The 3,163-nt window shown below is 41.8% G+C and overlaps 1 protein-coding gene across 1 annotated transcript in view; it reads right to left on the bottom strand.

Moving 5' to 3' along the window:
* Msh2 (mutS homolog 2) overlaps nt 1-3,163 on the bottom strand; it is a 55,391-nt gene that overhangs the window by 38,399 nt on the left and 13,829 nt on the right. The window contains exon 5 of the mRNA XM_013348977.1: nt 16-165. Coding sequence (XP_013204431.1) covers nt 16-165 — 150 coding nt within the window. The remainder of the gene's footprint in view (nt 1-15; nt 166-3,163) is intronic.

Genomic DNA, 3,163 nt, shown 5'->3' with positions numbered 1-3,163 from the left:
TGTTGTCTTTTTTACCTGGAAAAGGTTGAGGGCTCTAACTGCTGCCATGTCCAATTTCATGTATTGGTTGAAGTCAAAAGTAGTCAGTTCAAACTGTCCAAAATTTGAATCATCTGACAAGAGTTCTAAAAACTTGATTACTGCAGATAATGATGAAACTGCAACCTAAAAATAAATATTAAATAAAAGATTCTTCCATCACCAAGGCTAGAGACTAGAAAGGCAAAACAAAAGCAAAGTAAGACTAACTGGGCATGGAGGCATGTGCCTGGAATTCTAGTACTCGAAAGACCAAAAGAGGAAAATCAAGAGTTTGAGGCCAGTCTGGAATACATAGAGAATTTGGGGCAAATCTAGGACAAAGAGGAACTTTGTCTCTCATGCTGGTGAGACGGCTCCATGGGTCTCATGGTCACAGCTTGATCCCTAAACCCACAGCAGAAAGAGAACTCCTGAGGTTGTCCTCTGAGCTTCACATACAGGCTGGGCACCCTAAGGACCAACACTCATATTCATACCCAATAATTAATATTTACATGTACGTGCATGTTTAAAGTGAAACTTGCCAGGTAATATGGTACAGCCTTTATTTCCAGCAGTTGAAAGGCAATGGCAGGGGGATCTGTGAGTTCGAAGCCAGCCTAGACCACATTGTGAGTTCCAGGCCAGGCAAGGATACACAGTGATACTCTGTCTCAGAAAAGTAGAAAAACCCAGTCTCTTGGAATGGGGAACCAGAAGTTTACATCTTCAATGGACAAGTGTTAGGAATCCGTCCCCAGAGAGACTGTTTCATAACAGATCTTCTAGGGAATAGCAAAATTTGCTGTTCTTTTTCTTTTTTCCTTTATTTCCCCCGCAAATCTCTGCTTCAGCAAGATGTAAAAAAGAAGAGGCTACAGTCTGATGGAAGAGGACCACCAAGAACCACATAGAATAAGCTGCACCAGGCGTCGTCATGGCCCCTGCCCACCTCCAACAGCTGGTGAACGAGGAAGGTAATGTATGTCTGAGACACAGACAACTAGGCATGCACTAGCGCAGAAGACAACCACCGAGAAGTGGAGAACAGCTCAAGCTGGAGAAGATGAAGGTGTCTATCTAAACAAGGACTGCTGCGTCCTTCCTCACAGATGATGAGGTCATGCTGGAAATTCCCGCTGGAGGAGCTGAACTGGCTAGCATGCAATTCTATAAACATACATGTGTGTCCCCTTACCTTCTTTGTATAGTTTACTGAATTAATATAGTTTTACTAAGTAAATATTTTCAGGTTGCAAAGCTTAAATGTTTTAATCTTTATATAATTTAACACCAATTCTCTGGTCTGGAAGAAATAAAGGCATGTATTCAGTCCTGTTAATGTCGCCTTTTTGCTGCTTCTTTGTTCTTTTTCCACGACAGTGTTTCTCTGCATAGCCCCTGCTGTCCTAGGACTCAATCTGTGGCTCAGGCTAGCTTCCAATTCAAGAGACAGCTACTGCCCGGCAGTGGTGGCGCACGCCTTTAATCCCAGCACTTGGGAGGCAGAGGCGGGCGGATCTCTGTGAGTTCGAGTCCAACCTGGTTAAAAGAGTTAGTTCCAGGACAGGCTCCAAAGCTACAGAGAAACCCTGTCTCGAAAAACAAAAAAAAGAGAGAGAGAGAGACAGCTACCTATGCCCCCAGCCTAAAATGGGCCTAAAGGATGCGCCACCACCGCCATCGGGCTGCCTTTCTACAATTCTAAAATACTGCTTCTAGTTATTTTGCACTCATTTATAAATAAACCACACCATTGTTTATTTTAGTATTTTTAGTATACATAGAAGTAGAAACCCTATCTCTAAAATCAAAATAGGGGAAGAAAGATATAAAAATATAGCCCTATAAATCATTTATATAAACAAATAAAGGCAAACTAATCTATGCTGTCAGAAGTCAGAACCAGGACAGACCGCTAATGCAGATGAAGATAGTAAGGAAGTCTTAACGGGAAGTATAAGAGAATCTTAATGATACTGAGTCATAGATGCTAGTTAGTAATAAGCTGTAAGAATTTCAGTTACAAATTATCATACGGGCCTTGTAATATGCAAGACTATACAAAAATAAAGAACTAAACAAGTTTAAATTATTTATATTCTATGTTACTGATACACAATAAAAAATTAAAACAGTAATAAATTGAAGACATCAAATCATGACAAACAGTGGTTCAAACTGCCCTTGAAGGCTAGCGAGCTGTTTCACTGGTAAGCGTTTCCACTTGGAGCACAAGGCTGAACTGAGGTCTCTGTGGACTGTAAGGAAGCCTTCCGACCTCCACACTCATGCAACCACACACAAATAATACATAAACTATATCCGACAAGCCAGACATGGTGGCCCCTACCTACAAACCCACGACTCAGGCTATGAAGACAAGATCAAAGTTCAAAGTCCACCTTGTCTATATTGCCAATTCAAGGCCAGCCTGAATGAAACCCTGTCTCAAAACACTGATTCATTTTATATACTGATAATGGCCTGTGTCAAACTAATAAACAAACAAGGCTGTCCAACGAAACTTCCCTATGTCACCAGGAAGCACACATCAACAGTCTTTGTTTTTGTTATGAGACAGAGGGACACTATGTGGCCCAGGCTTGTTATGATCAGTAACTTTCCTGCCTCAGCTTCCTAAGCACTAGGACCTAGTCATAAGAAATTAACAAAAAACTAACTAGATAAATAAATAGATACATGAGTGAATGAACGAATAAATAAAAATAAAAGAGGAAAATATTGACTGGGCAAGGCGGTGGTGGTACATGCCTTTAATCCCAGCCTAGACGAAGGCAGATTTCTGTGAATCTGAAGCCAGTCTGGTCTACGGAGTGAGTGCAGGACAGCCAAGGCTACACAGAGAAACCCTGTTTCAAAAAACAACAAACAAAATATATATAAACTGACAAGCAGGGGGCGTATACCTTTAGTTCCAGCACTCAGGAGGAAGATAAATCTGAGTGTTCCAGGCCAACCTGGTCTACAAAGTGTGTTCCTGGCACTTTGTAGGAAGGGTTATATAGCAAGAACTGGTGAAATAAAGAAATAAAGAGCCGGGCGATGGTGGTGCACGCCTTTAATCCCAGCACTCGGGAGGCAGAGGCAGGCGGATCTCTGTGAGTTCGAGACCAGCCTG

Source organism: Microtus ochrogaster, chromosome 16, assembly GCF_000317375.1.
Source record: "Microtus ochrogaster isolate Prairie Vole_2 chromosome 16, MicOch1.0, whole genome shotgun sequence".
NCBI classification, from domain to species: domain Eukaryota; kingdom Metazoa; phylum Chordata; class Mammalia; order Rodentia; family Cricetidae; genus Microtus; species Microtus ochrogaster.
Note: the sequence above shows the minus strand (reverse complement) of the source record. Positions and strands in the feature narration are given on the sequence as shown.